General features: G+C 37.8%; 2 protein-coding genes across 2 annotated transcripts; one reads left to right on the top strand and one right to left on the bottom strand.

Moving 5' to 3' along the window:
• The first annotated feature begins 1,469 nt into the window (after positions 1-1,469).
• Positions 1,470-8,381, top strand: si:dkey-228d14.5 (uncharacterized protein LOC796266 homolog). The gene is made up of 8 exons (XM_042011005.1): positions 1,470-1,556; positions 1,631-1,824; positions 2,519-2,566; positions 2,650-2,712; positions 2,805-2,872; positions 2,950-3,080; positions 5,234-5,411; positions 5,860-8,381. Exons 2-8 carry the CDS (start codon positions 1,760-1,762, stop codon positions 6,051-6,053), a joined length of 747 nt encoding a protein of 248 aa, XP_041866939.1. The 5' UTR covers positions 1,470-1,556; positions 1,631-1,759; the 3' UTR covers positions 6,054-8,381.
• eif4e1c (eukaryotic translation initiation factor 4E family member 1c) lies at positions 8,308-18,346 on the bottom strand. The gene is made up of 7 exons (XM_042011014.1): positions 18,263-18,346; positions 16,259-16,344; positions 14,347-14,442; positions 13,001-13,064; positions 10,372-10,485; positions 10,117-10,256; positions 8,308-9,477 (listed from the first exon to the last, which is right to left on the bottom strand). Exons 1-7 carry the CDS (start codon positions 18,278-18,280, stop codon positions 9,363-9,365), a joined length of 633 nt encoding a protein of 210 aa, XP_041866948.1. The 5' UTR covers positions 18,281-18,346; the 3' UTR covers positions 8,308-9,362.
• Positions 18,347-18,812: the final 466 nt, after the last annotated feature.

Genomic DNA, 18,812 nt, shown 5'->3' with positions numbered 1-18,812 from the left:
AACTACAAAGCAGGTAAAAAAAACAAACAAAAAAAAAAAAAAAACAAACAAAAAACACTAGAGACTCTTTTTCTGCTCTCCTCCAGAGCCTCTCTTTGTAATCTTTTACAGAGTGTCTTGACATATGGATGCACCATGTGGTTCTCCAGTTGCACCACAGAAAAGAGGAAAAACCTGCAACGGACAATATAGCCCACCAAATCACTGGTGCCCCCCCTTACAAATCTGGAGAAAGTCTACAACAACTGAGCAACTTACATCAAGAAAGACTGCACACACCCAGGACACTGCCTTTTGACATCATTCCATCTGGCAGGCTAAGGATATTGAAGACAAGACAAACAGGCTGAGAAAAAGCTTTTTCTCTCCGGGGCAATGCACAGATGATTGGGCGAGGTAGACTCACACTAATAAACTTTCAGCTGATTTTTATTATTATCATTCAGTAGTTGATGCAGCTATTATTTTATTATTGGTGATGCTGCAAAGTAAATGACTGCTGTAAAACTCTGGTTAGCGTAAGATGGGTGGGTAAAGGTAGGAAGGGGGGAGTGATTGACGGTGCCCTGGTTCCTGGATGGAACATTGGGGTGGGTTCTGGTCTACGCAGGGTGGTCGTCTGCAGGGGACAAGTAAAAATAAATAAATAATAGCAATAAATAATAAAAAGCTCAGGTTCAAAGAAACAATAAAACATTTTTTAAAGTGATATGGGAATCTTCAATGCTTGAGATCTGTTAAATCAACATTTCGTTGAGGTAAAAGACTGGATTTAATAGCACTGATTTTTATTAACTCGATATTTTAGTGAGATGTTCAATGCTTTTCAGTTGCAAACAAATTAAGAGTAAAGATAGAAAACAAAAAAATGTACTCTAGAAAAATAATTGGTTGTTTTTAGAAAGATGTGGTTTTGGGTGTCACCAGCACAAAACAAAAACTAGAAAGGGGAAAATCAACTGTAAAATTTGAGGGTAAAGAAATCTGGCTGAAATCCTTAAAAAAATAAAATAACATAAATAAAAATTTAGAAAACAAAACAAAGATAGAAAAGTTTTTGAACAAATTGACATACAGTTTTAAAAAAAGTGAAAAAAAAAAAGGCTTCTAGAAAGGAAGTCTGCAACCACAACAAAGGTAACGGTATAAAAAAATTTATGTACATGTTTTTTAGTCATTTGAAGCTATACTTCCTGAAGTGAAAGAAGTTGCTTATTACGACTGAATGACAGGAGGAGAAAAAAGCACATCACTTCAAGAATGTAAAACATGTTGTCCATACAGTCAGATTCTCATCCTAATATTTCTGGAGTGTTCTCACAATCCAGATTCGTTAAGTCAGTATTTAATGTATAGGCCTACTGTAAACACAGTCAGTCTGAAGTTGGAACACTGAGGTGAGCGTGTTTAGAATAAAACAAACAATGTGAGCGTGGCAAGAAGGCCAACCCATATTTCCCAACATTTGTTCAGACAGAAGGTGGTGCTTCAACAGAGTGGCAGAAAGAGAAGACTCCCATCACAGCAGGACTGTACTCTGACCTCTCTACAGCAGGGTAATTGCAAACCTAATGGACTTGGTGTTCATTTATATCACAGAAGTTTAAGATCTTATTTGTTGTTTCACTAGAAACTGCTGTGAGGATCTGATGTTAACTTCATGAGGAATCGGCACAGCTTTAAGGAAACCTGAGTGCACTGAGGAAACCTTGGAAGAAGAAATCCCTGCTTCAGTTTTATTCTTCGTCATTACTGAGAGATGATGTTCTGGATTATCTTCCCAATCACGCTAGCTCTGGTGTCTATCATTGGAACATGGAGCGTGTAAGTCTACAGTTTATACATTCACTTTTGTAATTAAATCCTGGTGTATTTTCTGCGATTGTGCTGGCACTCAAATGCCAAATTTACATTAGTTTTCTTTGAGTGTGTAAATGTGTTTATCTTTAGGTTTTTCGGATGAAAGCTGATGATGTAACTCAGGATGATCTCTCCTGATAGCTGTGTTATATTTCATTAACATTAATACATGACCTGTATATTTTCACAGCTTATGATGGTGATATTAATAATAGTTGGATGGGCATTTTCTTTAATGATTAAAGAATATGTATCTGTGAAAGTTTTACTTCATGTCAGATTTTTTAGAGTACAGAATTTACATGTACTATAAAAGAGGAGGCTTGAAATATGTGGCCTGACTTGTTTTGCCTGCTATAGGGTGTGCAGTCAATTGTCAAGAAAATCCTAAGACACCCATTTCTTATTCATGTTGATAATTAATAAGCACTGTGAGTCATTCGTGACAGTAGGCTGTGAGGAGAAATTTGATTTGCCTGGCTTGGTGAGAAATTTTCCTCTTTATATTCCCAACACAGTCGCTTTTTGCTGCTGATGTTTAATGGAATTGGTGTCTTTTATGTTGAGTTTCACACTGGTATTTACATCTAAAATCCTGTGAAAGCAAGAATGTTCTTACTAATCTCAATGCAGAAGTTTTTTTGGTTCCTATTTTCAGATATGGCCTGGCCTTCACCAACAATCATGTGTGCTCCCTTAGTGATTGGTGAGTTGTGGATAACAGTTGTTTTGGTTTTTCCTTCAGCCTTGTAGCATCTGAATAATGATAAATTCTCCATTTGTTCTCAGGAGTGGTTCCAATATCTGCACACTCAATATTTCCAATGGCTGTTGCTTTGTTCCAACCATAAGGTAAAAATACAGCATCCTTAATTCAGTGTTTCAGTTTCCTATCCCGAGATCAAATAGTAAACACAAGTGGTCAAATAATATTGTGATTCCAGCTCAAGTGGAACCAGTGCACCAGAAAACTCCCTTTTTACAGCCACCATTAATGCCGGATCCTTCCTGTGTGAGTTCACCTGCTAAATGATTAACATTTTCTACATGAGAGTGTCTGTGACGCTTCAACTGTGATCTCCTCTTTAGTTCTGCTGTTCTCTATGTTCCACCATGCTCATATTATGGAGAAACATGCATGTCACTTCTTGCTGAGCAAATCTGCGCTGGTGTTTGGGGTGGTGGCGGCCATGGGAGCGTTTGCAGCTGGAAACTGTAATGTAAGTATCACCGTTCTTACTGAAAGTTTGTAATTTACTGTTAGCAGTGTTGAGTTACTGCAGACCAACACTGCCAGGGGTTCAGACACCGTACCACAGAGAACCTAATGTTACAAATTGAGCAAAGGGTTTGTTCCTTGTAAAGCTTCATCACATAAGCAAGTCAAACCTGTGTTGAAACAGCAAACAAAAGCTGGTAATCATGTTTTATTCCATACGCAATGACTCAGAACAAAAGCAAAGTTGTCATACGTCTTCCACAGTTTGTAACACTTCACTGAAGTCACATTTTTATGTGTACTGGAAACCTGTTTTAATGACCAGTGCAGGATCTTTCTCACTAGCCTAGTGTATTATAATAGTGTAATATATTACAGAAAAGCTTTGATTCTGCATTTTCTTAGACCAGTTCTTGACAGCCACCGTTTCATGGAGGCCATTTCTAATGAGACTTGAGTGAACAGTAAATGGATCAACTGAAGGGCCGGATGCATCTCTCAGCTCCTGTGGCAGGTCTTTGCTGACCTTTTTGGCCCCACATTTCTTGTAAACATCATTTTCAGACACTGTTCATCTAGTTTTGTAGACTTATTTTGTTTTATTTGACCTCCAGACTGCTAGTAACAAAGAGTCTGAAGATAAAATTTAAAAGTGATTGGCTGCTAAGGCATCTGTTATGTGTAGATACGCTGGCTGAGTTGAGTTTTCGTCTAGGGGTAACAAAGCAGGTCGGAGTCAACAAAATGATATAAATGAAGTATTTATTTACAAAAAGTATAAAACAAAACACAATATTAAATAAACCCAAAATCAATACTAAAAGGGATTAATGTTTTACCAACGAAAAGTGTCCTACAAAAGGAATTATAATCGGCAACATCTAAAATTTGCTTACATAAAAAGAAAACTTAACAAAAGGTGTTCTTTTACAGGTGTATACCCACACTGGTGGTTCACACAAATTAACCCAAAAAAACCAAAATACACACCAGAAAAAGTTCTGGGTTTTCACAGGATTCTCAAAAGGAAATTACAAAAAGCTTCTCATAAACAGGTGTGATTCTCAAACAAAATACAAAAGCGTCTCCTGAATGAGAGTCTTTTCACTACAGCCAAACAATCTACACAAAGCTCTTTACTAACCACAGACAACAATACCTTCTCAGGGTAATACACAATCAGCTCACAAAGAGCAATCCCAAAAGGCGAGCTGTACACGTGCCTATAGTACACGGCTGCCCTGAATTATTGTAATCCAACGCTTTTAAAGGTTAGAAGTTCTTCTGCTGGCCACCAATTCCAGCGGAGGAAGCAAGAGTTCCAGAGGCTGACAAGCCTGAGGCTGCAACAATTGGGAACAAGAACTGGACTGAAAATGAGTGAAAAAGCAGCCAATGTTAAAAAATAATAATAATAATAATAAAAAACATTGGAAGACCTTCAGAAAGTCAAAAGAACAATCAAGATCTCTTTAAAAGGTTAAAAGAAAGTCTAGATTCATTGAAGAAAACTAAGAAAAAATGTAGGATGGCTCAAGACTTCTGCACTGTACCGTAATGACATTAGCACACTAGATACGCAGGCTAGACACATATCAGTCAAACCCTGGTGATGATATAGTTATTGCATAATGAAAGCAATGAGACCAAGGACATTCACCTTTTAAAAGTTCTACTTTTCATGTCCTGGTTTTGGTCAGTTAATGACACAGATATGCAAAAACTGAGTTACCGTAAATTGTTCAGCAAGATTAATTGATCTCCAAAGGGGGTAAAGTTAAACTTTCATTTAAGCTTTTTGAATATAATTAATGTGTTTATTTATTTATTTGAGCAATTTAAGCATTAAGAGTAACACTACTTAAAAAAAGGGCACAATAAAAATACATTTGACTATTTAGAAAAGTTTTAACAAGGCTTCACAAAAGGTAATAATTTACCTTCAAAGTAAAAGGTTAAATAAAATATTAACTTCATGCTTTTTCGGGGAAATCTGCCTGTACTGCTACAAACAGGAAGATATATTTTGATCAGGAGGGAGAAAACCTTTATTCACAAAGCCACATATTTAACAATAATCCTATATCATATCTGCTCTGAGTTTAGTTATGTGTGAATTCACTTACAATGGAAACTGTAAACTGTTCTCCACAGCCAGGTTACCTGTCACTCCTTCACTACTTCGGAGCTGCCATCAGTTTCATCTGTATCTGCTTCTACACGATCTTACTCACTGCCCTGACCAGGAAGTGTGTCCTGACGGGATATGAGGGCGTTCTTTATCCACTGCGCTTCACCTCCACTGTCATTCAAATCATTGTGACTATCTGCTGTATCCTTTTTAGAAATTCTTTTGGCTAAAAACAGATGTTTTTTTTTATGTATTAGACAAACCATTTAACTAGGTTTTGTTTTATAATCCTTGAACATATTTGCTTGCAGTAAGCAGGATATCTCAGCAATGCACTTGAGCAGTAACACCTGCTTTATACCTACCAGCTGCTCCATGCAGCACCGTAGTATTGACTGTGCCCTGTTTAGATCCGGTCGGATGCTCTGTTTACCAAATGGGCTGATCATAAAACCATGCATAACAGAGAGAGCTGCACAACAATTTCACTACATTAGTCTTGAACAGTTATTTATTTATTTTTTTGAGCATCTAGCTTTGTGCTTATTTTTGCACATATACTTCTACATTGTCTTTTGGTCATAATTAAGTGATGCACAACTGAGGTATCTGACTTTGTTCTACAGATCCTTGACGTGACCGCCTTCAGATACTGTGTTGTTTGCCCAGGACGACTACTTTTACAGACACCTGTCTGCCATGTTTGAGTGGATGCTGAGCATCAACCTGGAGCTCTTTGAGCTCAGCTATACAGTGGAATTTTCCTTCTTCTCGTCCTTCATGATATCAAATATTTTGAGCAAACGGGAGGAAGAGAAGCCTTTAATCATGTCAATGTCCTGATATAAGGCTGCCAGGGTCCAGCGTACATGCACAAGCAGTGAAGATGGACTGAGTAAGACATCTGTAACTACAGTGGCTGGACTCTGGCTGAGAGATTAGTAGCATTTTGATCTTTTTGTTGCAGGTATGTGCATGTGTGTGTGTCTACTGGGATGGATTAAGATCACCCCCACCCCAGACTTCATATTGTAACCTAAAGATGATCTTCCATAAGGGGGGGGATTTCTGTCTCTTAGATAAGACTATATATGCATTTTATTTATTGACAATTTCACTGAAATGAACAAAACATATAACTGAATTGTACACAGATACTCTGCCAACAGAACAATTAACATAATGTACTGTAATGAAACTCTATTTTTTTCTTCTTTTTGATGGATGTAAGGGGCAACATCCAGTGGACAAGATTTCTCAACACAGATATAATCCATGATCTCCATGCTCACCGATGCTGGCATGCCATTGTTTCATTTGTAGTTCTTAGCACATAAGCAGTTTTAGCACTGCAATAAAATCATGTCCACATAGTAATCAGCCCTGTTCTTGTGGCGATAGAGAGGATTAATTCTGATCTGAAGGGTGGAGGAACCTTCAAAGTTTCATGACTTCACACCATCCTGTTTGACTGGATAATTAATACTCAGTGACATTTGAAGCCAGTTTGAATTTATTTTCAATGAAAACACAGGTGTCATGTCCTCAACTGGTTTTCATAAGCTCAGTGGATGTTGTCAGTCTTGTTCCAGTCCATGCTCTGTTAAACATATTTCACTATATCTGTACATACTGAAGAGAACGTAATCCGTTTTAACAACTTTAAGAGTCTCAAAACATATTTAAAGTTTCTTGAGTTTACGAGATGAGAAATATAACGTGAGAAAAACAACAGATTTTAAATCTCATTAAATGCTTGTATCTATAGACTGCTCTTTGTTTTTCTCATCAGCTTGAAGCAGGTGGGTGTCAGTCAGGGTTATGGAAGAGTTAAGTGGAGATTTTATTCTTCCTGTCCTTCTGAGATAAATTCAGCTGCAGCAGATTGAGTTTTTATAACACAAAGCACTAAATAAAAACTAAGTTTTCTGAAACTAAAACGTGAGAAATAGCTATTGAAGTCTACAAGACTTGAAAGTTGCTATGAAGCACAATGTGACTAAATGTACATTTTGTGCCTTCAACACACACAGCACATACTAATTATCTGTAATGATCATATAATGAAAATTCACACTCAGAGAAAATCGTGCTGTTTTACGAGCTTAAATGACAACACGTAGCCATCTCTGACTGTTTATTAAACATATTCTGGCAAAACAAATTCAGCTTTTTTCTTGTTTCTCCTTCGACATACAGAATGTTGTAGACTGGTTGTCTGTGGGCCAGGAGCTATTATATCCATGTGTAATATACAACCTCATTCAGCCTCCATCTGACATTTTCTGTGGCTGCTCAGGAGACTTACATAATAATGGGATGGAATTTTGAATTACTACCTTATGAAAGGGTTTGAAAGTTAATTATCCTTGTATTTTTTCCTGTAAATTATCTTGATAAAATGCTGCAATCACCACTCTCAATGGCTGCCAAACATTTAGACTAGAGTAGTGGACAGTGCATACCACAATACTTCAGCCCCCATTCATAGTGGAGGTTTTAAGTGTTCCCTTTGCAGGAAATGCTTCTCCTGAAAAAGAAAATGTACCTATGAGTCACACCAATCAATTCTCTTTAAGGAAAAGACAATTTTGAGGAAGAACAAGTTTGCTCCAGGTAGGTTCTGGAAAAGTTGTGAGAACAAAGGTTCACCTAATTTCTCCAGCCTGCCCTATTAATGACGGTTCAGTGTTTAGGAAAATAGGACATTAAGCACTGATTTTGAGTTATTATTGAAGTCTGGTTGTGTTTAGCTAAAGTTGTGATCTGGATCAAGATTAGCCCACTGCAGAAATCCTGGAAATTAGAAAAGGTTCACCACACACTGTCTTGCAATTTTAGTTATTTAGCAGCCGAAGGTCCACATCTCTTTCCCAGGAGTTAGCGGACTTAAAACTGAGCTAAAACCTGAAAAATGAATGCTGCTCTGACTTCAGCATTTAGAAATCGGCATCTGCTAATGAGCTCAACATACAGAGTATAAAGGCATCAGTGGAATGCCGTAAATGTCATTTGCCCCTAAGTGCTAAAAAATTACTGCAGGTTAAAATCGTATGACATAATTCAGCACCACTTTCCACAAAAGTGACAACATGGCTCCAGTTTTAATGCAAAGCACTTAACCTTTACTTGAAAGAAGGTAATATACATCCTGGAATTACAGATAATAAAGATACATTATGAGCAAAATTATTTCACAATGAATAATCATCTTTCTTTCACATCAACCAAGAGGAGTGCGATATTATCTACAGTTTCTGTTAGGAAGAAAACAGTGAAAAGCACACCTAATTTTGTCAGCATCTTTACTGTATGGTACACTGTAAAAAAAATGTAATCTATATGCAGTAGTCCACATTAACAAAAAAAAGAAAAGAAAAAAAAATCAAAAACACAAATTTCATGGTCGTCTTTCAACTAAGTAACTGCAATGCATACATTATAAATAAATGTAAGGGGAAGAGAAAAAATGGCCAAAAAAAACTACAAGCAGTATCCCACAATTCCAGCATGGCTGAAACTAGAAGTGTGGCCACACCTAGACTTTGGGGTGTGACCACAGCTTTTTACAAACCTTTAAGATACTGTAGATTCTTCAAGCTAATGCATCTGTAAGCCTGCCTCATGGTTAACACTTCTGGATAAATCAAGTTAAAATTACCCTTAAAACTGGTTCTGTGTAAATATAAGTTGCCTTCCATTATTATCCTGTGAGGTGAAAAACACTTTCTGTACTAAGAGTGAGAACTCAGGATGAGAAAAGCAAGGTCTTATAATTTTCTTTTCTTTATCATTTTTTTTTTAATCGAACTCAAAGCCATGAAGTACTGAAAAACGCTTGTTCTCAGCTAGAAGCTAGGGGGAGGTCACTGATATTACTCACAGAACTCTTCAACTCTAAAAGGAAATAATTTCAGTTCTCTTGCTCATGTAGGACATCTTAAGCCGGATCATCTTCATTCCTGCCTCCTCCCTTTATATATCTATTGCTCCACTGACTTCTTGTGTTGGAGGAGCTGTACACACTATAAACAATTCTCTTTGCAATAAAAGGAAAGGACACTACAGTGGTTGACAACTCAAAAGTTAATGTGATGATGCAAATTGGTAGTTGTTTAAATCTACAGCAAGTTGAAATGAGGGAAAAGCGCTTCAAACAGAGTACATGTTCTTGGTGGTGGATCCGCTCTTACTGGACGTGTCATCATGTGACTGGTAGCCAATCATGGCTTTCATGGAGAGGCTCAGACGGTCTTTGTAAAGCTGCCTGCGGAAAGATGAGAAGGGAGCTGAATGCTGGTTAAGCTGTGTGCTTACAGTCACCATCTAGTGGTCAGTCAAAGCTGACTCATCTTTACATCAATATGCACTCAACGGCTACTTAATTAGATGTGCCTGTTCATCTGCATATATTCAGCTGAATATCTTTTCTCTGCACACTTTAAGCCCCTTTGTACAAGCTGAGCATAATTTAAAACACCACATCCTACCTGAGTGACGCTGACCATGTTCATCCCTTTACAACCACAGTGTACCTATCTTCTGATGGTTACTTCCAGTAGGATAATACATCACATCACAAAGCTCAAATCATCTCAAACTGGTTTCTTGAATATGTCAATGGGTTCACTGTACTCTAATGGCCTTCAAGGTCACCAGATCTCAATCTAATAGATCACTTTTGGGATGTGGTGGAATAGAAGAGCTGACAATTCTGCAGCAATGGGGAGATGCCATCACATTAATATGGACAAAAATCTCTGGGTAATGTTTTCCAGACTGTTTAATTTATCTCACAGAGAAGGCAATTGTGAGGGCAAAAGTGGGTTTGACTTGGTACTAGCAAGGTGTACCTAAAATAGTGACCGGTAAGCGTGCATTAGGAGCATGTGACTTTACAACTTACCCTATCGTCATGATAGCGTCCCTATTTTGGCAGTTGCTCGTCCAGATGGATATTTTGTCACCTTTAGGTCTGACGTTGACCACAGCCCCACACACATCTTCACTTGCCTCATCAAAAGATTCACCAACTAAACACAAGAGCTGCAAAATACATTACAGCTAATTCAATAACTCAACCAGTGTACTGTATGTATCGTTAAAGAAAAAAACAGTAATGGAAGAGCATAAGGAAGCAGATTTATTTTGTGTGGACTACCGTTTCCATCCAGTAGCGATCAAGGTCATTGTGTCTCTGTTGTTTGTTAAGAGTCATCAGCCATCGACCTCCCAGCTTGTTCCTGTCATCTTCCCACATCGGCTTGATTCCATCCTAGCACACAAAATTGGATTGATATATTTACTTAAAAATACAACTTTGTATGTAGACATTTAACTCTGCTACTCCAGTTTTTATATACAAAAAAAATTAATTGTAGTATTAGAAAGTACATATACTACTACATATGGTATATCTAATATTTTCTGAGACTCCATACAGGTATATATCAAACCCACATAAAACCTACCTCTCCACTACATGTTTTTAAACACACTGTAGTTCAGTCAGGCACAGTTTTGACTGCTTATTCTGGCTCCGTTCACACTGCAGCTCAATTCTGATTTCTTTGCCCGTATCTGACTCATATCAGATTTTTTATTGACAGTCTGAACGGTGCAAATCTGATTTTTAAAATCTGACACAGGTGACTTTCATATGTGGTCATGGATCGGATACGTATCTGATCTGTGTGGAAGCAACCTCAGTCTGAACGTTCATGTTACATTTCATCTGACTTTGACGTCACAGAAGTCAGACAAACATCCCAATTCTGCTGTTTCACAATATTTACTTTGTTGTTGTCTTTTCCTTTTTCTTTTCATTGTAAATGAAAACGACGACGAAACACCACATTCACTTTAAATAAATGAACGAATTAAGCAAAGTAATGCAGTAAAGGGAGGGACGGGAGTGTATTTAAAATTACAATGTGTAATTGTATCCTACATCGTCTGGTTGGGTACAGATTTCACTGGGACATATCCACACCTTGGGTTTGGTAATCATCCTAACCTCTCATTTCCACCAGCTGCATGGGGGCTTTTATTTTGAAAAATACCAGAGGTTTTTACACTGTGCCCATGTCTGATTTTCTGTCTGCCCATCTCAGAACTGCTGAGTTTGACAAATTCTAGGTGCGTGCTTCGTCAAAAATAGAATCGGCATGAAAGTTTAGCGGAGAGCCGCGACAAGGTGCTTCTGGGATGCTTCTGAAACACGCTACAGCACACCCGGTGGGAACCAAACCACTGACTAAAATGGCTGCAAATAGCAGTGGAAGCTGCGGCGCAGCAGTAACGTGGCGCACACAACCGGTTGAAATGAGGTCTATTTTTGACAGAGCACGCACCCAGAACGCGTCAATTTTCAGGATCTTGCGGATCCTGCCGGAGGACTGCACTCACGGGAGCTCTGCACCCAACATGCCCCAGGTGTGGATTGATGCGCCACGGTGTAGTGCACACGCACCCGGTGGAAATGAGGGTTAATGGGTTCCAGCAGATGCTAGTTGGTAAAATTGGACCCCTGCAGGACTCTGCAGACTAATGCTGGGCTTACACCAGAAGACTTAAAAGATTTGCAAAAGACTCTAGAAAATTACCAACTCACACCTGCTCACATCTAAAGACAAATGTTTAGAGTTTTAAGTCTTAGCCTAGTCTCAGACTGAGATTAGACAAAGACTACAACTAGGTTCTTTTAGCAGTTTTTGTGATATGTTGGACAGCTGATATTGAACAGGGCTGATCTGCCCACAGCAAAGGAAGCAAGGGTAGAGTTTCCCTTCAGGGAATTACACATCATCATTATTAAGTGTGCCTTTGCATCTCCACCAGGTGTTACACCGACTCATTGGAATCTGGAGGGATGAATGAGTTTTCTATTCTTCTCCCATTTGTTAGATCATTATACTGTAACACATAAATGATCCACAGCAGACATTTACTTCTTAATAACCATCCGCTCCTCTGTCTGGACGGTCCACCGACGACGTTTTATCACCGCTCCTTGTTCGCCTTTTTTTTTTTTCGTCCGTTTTTGCCAGTGTTCTGACTGTCGGGATTCCTGTTTCTGCTTTTGTCAGAGCCCATCTATTGGCTGTTGATCGTGTTTCGTCACTGCCACTTGCGACAATATCCAACACGTTTGATATTGTCGCATATTCAAGACTAGGGAAAGATTAACGTTAAACAGCGCAGATTACCAGCTTAAACCTAACGACGAGATGACGGGAGTGTGTTGTGACTCCAGCAAAACTCCTAAGATTTCCCAAAGACTTCCGTTTTTAGTCTGCGATCATGAAAATCATTTGGTGTGAGCCCAGCATAACTTGGCTGCATTGTCTGTACATGCCTCTGTACAGAAGTAGGAGCTACTGCTCCACAAAAGGCCATTGTTAACAGTTGCGCTCGCTTTTCTCAGTGTCCTTCTTTCATTCATTTAGTGGACATAATTTTATCAGTTTAGAGTGAAGACGTGAAGCATCCATTACGTCCGTAAATACTACATGACATCGTGCTATCCTCTATGAATGTGTTCAGGGACACATACTGTCCACATTTCATTGGGATGAAGGTCGCGCTGAAATGATAATGCGAACATCCACACACACTCAAAAAAAAGCCGATTTCATTAAAAATTGGATTTGAGCATAAGGACATGCAAAGTGAACGTAGCCGTTGTCTTTCTTCAAAAAACAACACATGGTTATACACAATGTATTTCATAAAATAGATATACATAATTAAACTGCTTTCATTTGACAGAAAAAAAATGGAGTGCTTACCTTAAATAAGCAGTAATCACAGCCATAGCCAAGCTTGCTTGGTTGCTGTATGTGATTATATAGTCTACAAGAAACACAGAATGTTGGTTTCACATCATGAAATCATTCAGCTCTGTGACATCATGGGTCAGTGGTCATAGTTCAGGATATTGATAAACTGAAGATCACATTTAGGAGAAGTGCATCACCTGTACTACAAAGTAGCTCATCGAGGAAAATTTGGGTTAAACTCTGGATTTTTGGTATCAGAAAGCTGGTTTAATTCTTTCAAAGATTTATAACTTATACTGGAAACCTAACCTGCTCCAAGATAGGAGGTCAACTAATGTAAAAGTACCACCTCCCGACCAATCAGTTCTTTTAGATAAAAAAAGAAGACATCAGTGAAAGTTTCACTTTCATCAGAAGCTTTTAGTAGCCAAAGCAGAAATTCGGGAAACTAATTCTGTCTCTCTGTCCATGTCTAAAGCTTAACATTAGCTTACTTTGTCCACTCCACAACCAGATGATGTTTGTGTTTGGGGCTGTCCTGCTGGAATACCCCATTGTCTTGGAGTTTCAACTGTCTTGCTGAGAGCGTTACGACATGCTTTTTTCTGAAAAAGTCACTCTCCTTTATTCCATTTGCTTTGTCCAATTTACCACTAGCAGCAGAACAGGCCCACAACATGCTGCTACCACCACCATGATGGTTCATACAGTGCTCTAGTAGTTAAACTCAGTATATTCTGTCATCATCCAGATCACGGCAGACCTCTGCATTGGCTGCTGAACTAATGAAGTTGAAGTTAAGAGTTCGGGTGTTCTTTCAGACCACAGCAAAATGTTGCTACTTATTTTAACTTTAATTTATTTATAGTTTGAACCGGTGATCGCAGAAGCTGCAGTTGTTCAGTAAAGCCTGACAGACATTTCAGGATCTCAGATCCGCAATCAGCTAGTTTGGCAACAGTCAGCCCTGCTTTGTGTGACGGTCAGTCTAACAGTGCTGTCAGCACAGACACCAGTCAGTAATGATCACTGACAGGAAGTTATGAGGCCCTGACAAGTAAGCCAACATTGCGTCATATGTACACTTTTGAGCTTGTATGTATAATCTCTATAGTATTGATTTAAGAAAAAAAGTAAATAAATATATTGCACCAAATTCTTATTATCAAAAATTTATATGACTGTGAACCTGACAAAGAAGAGTTATACATAATCCAATAAAACAACAAGAAGCTATTTTCCACATCATGTCAAAGATAATGAAAATTTCTAAATTTCATCCAATTTGAATTCTTCATACTCTTTATTTCAAGAAAGAATCATAATTACATTATAACGTAAAATAAGAAACTTACGCCCAAAAGTCTTCCACTGTGTCAAACTTGGAAATGAGACGCAAATTCTCTGTCCAGCTTTTGCTCTTGTCATTTTTGAAATACCACAGGGCCCATCTGAGAAAGGAAAAATAAGCACTCAGTATTAATAGGACAAAAAAAGGGGAGGGATAATGTCTCAAGTTAAACAGTGAAGACTTACAGTCATTTACTTAATAAAACAGTAGTTTTCCCCCTCAGATTTGATATTCCTGATCTCAATAGAAAACTGTCTAAAAGGGATTTTAAATGTTATTTTATAAAAATATAACCAAGTCTTGGTCAGAGATATACATTCTTTTTCACAGCAAAAAAGCACCTAGTTAACAAAAGCATACATGTCAATGCAAAAGAAAAGAGAAAGCTGGACATCAGCACTAGAAATGCAGCCTTTGTTTACAATGGGTGCTGTTATTCTTTCATCTATTTCCAGGATGGCAGGCAGGGGGAGGAATGAGGGCAAAGAGAGGACATCAGCTGAACCCTGTGCCTCCCACCACATACACATGTAACGTTAACCCCCCCCCCCCCATGTTCCATAAACACAGATGCAGACATCAAATAAAGATATATAAGAGGATCATGGTACATTAATGCCATGTAGCAACTCCACAGACAGTATTACACAACACAGAGGGACACAGTGTTATGCTCAGTCATGACTAGTCTGGGAAAACCACAAGCCACAACACATACAGAGTCGAGGCATTTAAACAAATATGGCAAACAGCCTATCAAGTGATAGATTTCAGGGCCCTGCTCCTCATATGCAACTTAGTTTCATCAGACTAGTTAAGGATAAAAAAGGATAAAATCCTAAATCCCATTTTTTTTTATTTGTTAGTTTTTAAGGATGGTGGATTGGATCGCCAAACGAGGCACGTATCTGGAAAACTACAGGATTCTGTTTACTAATAAATGGAACAATGAAAAAACAGTCAGGATAAACAGAAAAGCTTAAGGATGAGTTTCTCATGCTTTTTAATGCAGGCTGAGCAACTGCTTGACACACAAACCACCAAAACATCTCCATTTGTGAGCATTTCTGTTAAGGAATGCACTTTGATAGCTTTATTTGCGTCATGTTAAAGATTTTAGTTGTTTCAGTGACAACCAATAAAAAATGATTGTACACTAAATCCAAATGTGTTTTGAGGTGGAAAAAAGCTTCATTTTTAAATCATCAACCACAAAACGGCAAGTTATTTTAAGCATCCTGCTCATAAACAAAAATGGGCAGAATATTTTTTAATAAAAGGTTATTTATGCATAAGAAAATTGTATTTTTATCCTTGCCAACACCAGTATAAACCTAACTATGAAGAACAGTAATAGAAATGGATATGCTACTATTTGGCTATTACATTAAACAAATTTTACACCAAGTGATCATTGGTAGTAATATTTCCACACCATCAAAGGACATTTTTAAAGAAAGTGACAAGCATTTCTGGAATTAAAATGAATGATTTATAAGCTGTATTAGTCAGTGCACATTAATATTCCAAGTTACCAGAGAAGCATTGTCACAATCGTGTCATTGCAAGCTGTTGTATATGTATGAAGCCAAGGAACAAGAATTAAAGCGAAGAGCTTCCTTGGGGATGCTCTTGTCAACCAAAGCACAAAAAGGAACTTTAGGTATCCTTTTTGCCCCATTAAGTCTGTAGTAAATATCACCACCCATACAATTTCTATCATGTTCCAACTCTGACATATCATTGAATTTAAACATTTTTAGACCAGTTCAACAGGAGTAGAGCATATGCTTTCAAGATGCTGAATTTCCTGCAAAGTACCACAAAACCTTCACCAACACTTTGCTTATCACAAAATGCTGTAGCACTGCACTGTGAAAGAAGAGTTTTTGTTATAAAAGGAAAATGCATCTCACCTGTTTTGCAAAGGATGTTTGATATACTGCTCAGGATTTACAACAACCTGACCATCAGTCTGTTGATCTTCAGTTTCAGTTGTTTTCTAAAAAAAAAAAAAAAACATACAAGCACATCTCATATCCTAATACAAAAAGCATTCATTTGAAATGTCAATGTCAGTCTCAGCCCTCCAAGTCCACTGATCTGTATCATAAATGTTCAGAGTTGGCAAAGATTATTTCCAGACAAGAGATAAATAAATATTTTATGAGTGGTAGATGTGGCATGAGGTGCAATGGCTGTACTGTACTAATTTAATTAATATTATCTTTACATGCATGTTAGGTTAATTGGTCACTCTAAATTCGCCCTAGGAGTGAGTGTGAGCGTGAATGGTTGCTTGTCTCTCTGTGTTGGCCCTGTGATGGACTGGTGACCCGTCCATGGTGTACCCTGCCTCTCAACTGCTAAAATGTTGGGTTAGGCTCCAGCTTCCCCGAGACCCTTCATGGAAAAAGCAGTATAATGGATGGATGGCATCCTATCTTTATATGAAATGAAATTGAAATTTTGATTTCAATATATCTTATAATGTATTTTTTACTCAATGCAAATTTCCATTACTGTGTTTTCACCCCATCTCTTGTTCTACTGCATACAAGCAGGGCTGGCATATCCCTAACAACAAACTCTGGTTTATGAACATAAATACAGGAGAAAAAAGAAAAGAAAAAAACAGAACATAGGTCAAAACAGGAAAAGTTTTTTCAGATTAGTCACAGAAATGTGAACCATTTGAATCTGTCTTTGTATCAAGCACTAAAACGTTTCAGTATTTTTGACCATTTATGTTAAGTTAATATGCTGGACATTAAACATCCTGCTATACAAACATCAACTATAATGGATGTTTGTGATGAAAAACTGTAACTGTGTAACCTTAATGAGGAGAACTGAAGGGCAAAAGGAGAATAAATAATAATATAAATCTGTCATCTTCAACACTACAGACAGGACAGATTATCACACCAATCAACATTAAAATTTTATTACTCTTAGTAGTACTGAAGCCAATTTGTGGGACATGGTTTCCTGCTTGTGTATACCTCAGTAAATAAATAAATAAAATGATGAGTGATAAATGTGAATCTACGTGGACCCTGGATTCTCCACAACTAGTGACTGGAGAAGATATGGTATGTTAACAAGGGAAAAGCATTTTTGTTAATTTCCCATAAAGATGGATGTCACCCCCTCGAAATCACCGTAGACAAAGTAGGAGAGTCTTAATTGCTATCGAGAAATACATTAAAGAGAATAGCGCAATTATGAAACTGATGGGCTATCGACCTGAATATCGGGTGTTGAATTTATTCATGGGGTCCATTGCTATTATACCATCCAAAAGGTTGCATTCTTACATGACATCAAAAAGTATAGCAGATATTACTACTTATGTAAGACATTTCCATACAACTCGACAACGACCATATTTAAAACGGTTAAATCTCACAAAAACAGCTACCCTTATAGAGGTACCTAACAAACGAGAGGTAAAACCTAAGCTACTTTTACATTTAACGTTTGCTAGCATTAGTTTTAGCAGACGTGCTAGGCCAGCTACAGCCTCGATACACACGTGTCCATATTGTCAAAAAAGTGTAAATAATTTAATAACATAAACGTTTGATGGTACAGATTAAAACGACCACTGGATAATTACTCTAAATTTGGAAAATGGTCAAACAAATCACTGAATGGCGTTTGAATGAACGACGTCCAGTCACTCCCTCCCTGCCGACCAACAAAGTCAGTCAGTGTCTCATCCATCACATTGCTTGCATGCTAACGCTAATCCACGCGAATATTTGGGACCCTAAAACATCATAATTTCGCTAAAATACTGGTATCATATTTTAAAAACGACTTTATGTAAAGAAGTCTGAAGATAAAGTGAAGAAGTAGTGAGTTTTTTCCGTGCGCATTAGTCAAATTTCTCAGCTAACTCTTGTTTCTCTTACCGGCTCCGATGTCGCCATCTTGACTGTTGAAACGATCTGCCCGTTCGGCGCTTCTGCGTCACTCCATTCTGCGACCACGGAAGCCGCCTCGGTCCAGTTTCAGGTGGGTGAAACGAAAATTAGGATCTCTTCTTCTAACTGAGATTTCTGATAAATGAGATGGAGGTGTATCATTTTGGGGTTTTGTCATTATTCAACATCGACATATATTTCACTCCTTTCTGGTTATTTGCCATTTATAATAAGAATAAAAATAAGAAAACCTTTATTAGTCCCTCAGTGGGGAAATTACATTGCTGCAGCAGTTCAGGTGGAGTAAGCAGACGCATACATTTCAAACAAGTTATTTATCTTTTTACACGATTTTTGCACGATTTGTGTAAAGTGTATTTCACTTTTAATACTTTGTAGCTTAATTGTGCATAGGTTATTCCCTTTTATCCATTTTCTTTAGTTAGTGGAAAGCTACCATATGAAGGGTCTGCATATACTTTTAATGTCCTGTGATTTAATGTCATTGTCAGTGAAAGGAAAATACACTTAAATCACT

Source organism: Melanotaenia boesemani, chromosome 16, assembly GCF_017639745.1.
Source record: "Melanotaenia boesemani isolate fMelBoe1 chromosome 16, fMelBoe1.pri, whole genome shotgun sequence".
NCBI classification, from domain to species: Eukaryota; Metazoa; Chordata; class Actinopteri; order Atheriniformes; family Melanotaeniidae; genus Melanotaenia; species Melanotaenia boesemani.
Note: the sequence above shows the minus strand (reverse complement) of the source record. Positions and strands in the feature narration are given on the sequence as shown.